General features: G+C 55.7%; 1 protein-coding gene across 1 annotated transcript; it reads left to right on the top strand.

Moving 5' to 3' along the window:
* The first annotated feature begins 234 nt into the window (after positions 1–234).
* Positions 235–993, top strand: LOC145411216 (uncharacterized). The gene has a single exon (XM_080281279.1). The coding sequence runs from the start codon at positions 235–237 to the stop codon at positions 991–993; it is 759 nt and encodes a 252-aa protein (XP_080137405.1).
* The last annotated feature ends 222 nt before the right edge of the window (positions 994–1,215 follow it).

Below are 1,215 nucleotides of genomic sequence, written 5' to 3'. Positions count from 1 at the left end.
AGTGTTTTGTGCAGTGACAGTGCAGTGTTTATTGTGGTGTTTAGTGCAGTGTAGTGTTCAGTGCAGTGTTCGTGTGGTGTCGTGTGTGCTTTAGCGTGGCAGAAAGACGCGCCCCGAGCCTCACGTCACTTAAACCAGATAGAGAGAGAGAGCGGACACCCTCCCGCTCAGACTGCTACCGGGTGACTGAGGAGAGTCGACAACCCTCGTGACTCTGCCACCACTTGCCCGCACATGTGCACATGCACACACACACACGTACGAATACCCCACCTGACTGACTGCACTCGCAACACACCACACTGCCACGCCAACCACACCGCCCTCCTGCAAGATCGCTGTCAAGGCACACTGCATCTAGTTCAGTGTGGTTCTCGATTCCTGACTGACGCCGAGACCCGCTACGCTACAATCGAGCTGGAAATACTAGCAGTTGCCTGGGCCATGGCCAAATGCCGACTTTACTTGTCAGGATTACAGCACTTCACTCTCATGACCGACCATCGACCTCTTATCCCGATCCTGAACCACTACACATTGGACGCCATCGGAAATCCTCACCTCGAATGCCTCAAAGAGAAGGTTGCACCATACATGTTCACGGCCGTATGGCGTGCCGGGAAACAGCTGTGCATACCAGATGCACTCTCCCGAGCCCCAGTCAGCCGCCCCATGCCTGACGATGAAGAGGACTCCACTGCGACTACCGCACACGTCCGGTCCTTAGTCGCACACACCGCCACTTCTTCAGACGACCAGACAGCGACATCCCTCATTGACACCGACAGAAACCTCCAGGAGATTTGCACCGCCGCCTCTCAAGACCCAGCCTACAGTCGTCTGCTCACCTACGTATCCACCGGACATCCCACCAACCGCTACGACCTGCACGCCTCCGCCCTACCCTACTGGAAGCTACGAGACAGCCTCTACGTAGACGGAGAACTTGTACTATATGGCCCTTGGATCATCACTCCTGCTGCCCTCCAATGACGCACCTTAGCCCACCTCCACGACGGCCACTGAGGTGTTGAAGCCACCAGACATCGAGCCAGACAGACTGTCTTCTGCCCTGGCATCGATTCAGACATTAAAAACACCATGGAAGCCTGTGAGGCTTGCCAGCAACTCCGACCCAGCCGCAGCAGGAACCATATAGGAATGACGACCATCCGATGAGGCCTTTTGAGTCTGTGTCAACCGACTTTTTCCAGG

Source organism: Coenobita brevimanus, chromosome 88 (genome assembly GCF_032717465.1).
Source record: "Coenobita brevimanus isolate Jiangsu-jjx chromosome 88, ASM3271746v2, whole genome shotgun sequence".
NCBI classification, from domain to species: domain Eukaryota; kingdom Metazoa; phylum Arthropoda; class Malacostraca; order Decapoda; family Coenobitidae; genus Coenobita; species Coenobita brevimanus.
Note: the sequence above shows the minus strand (reverse complement) of the source record. Positions and strands in the feature narration are given on the sequence as shown.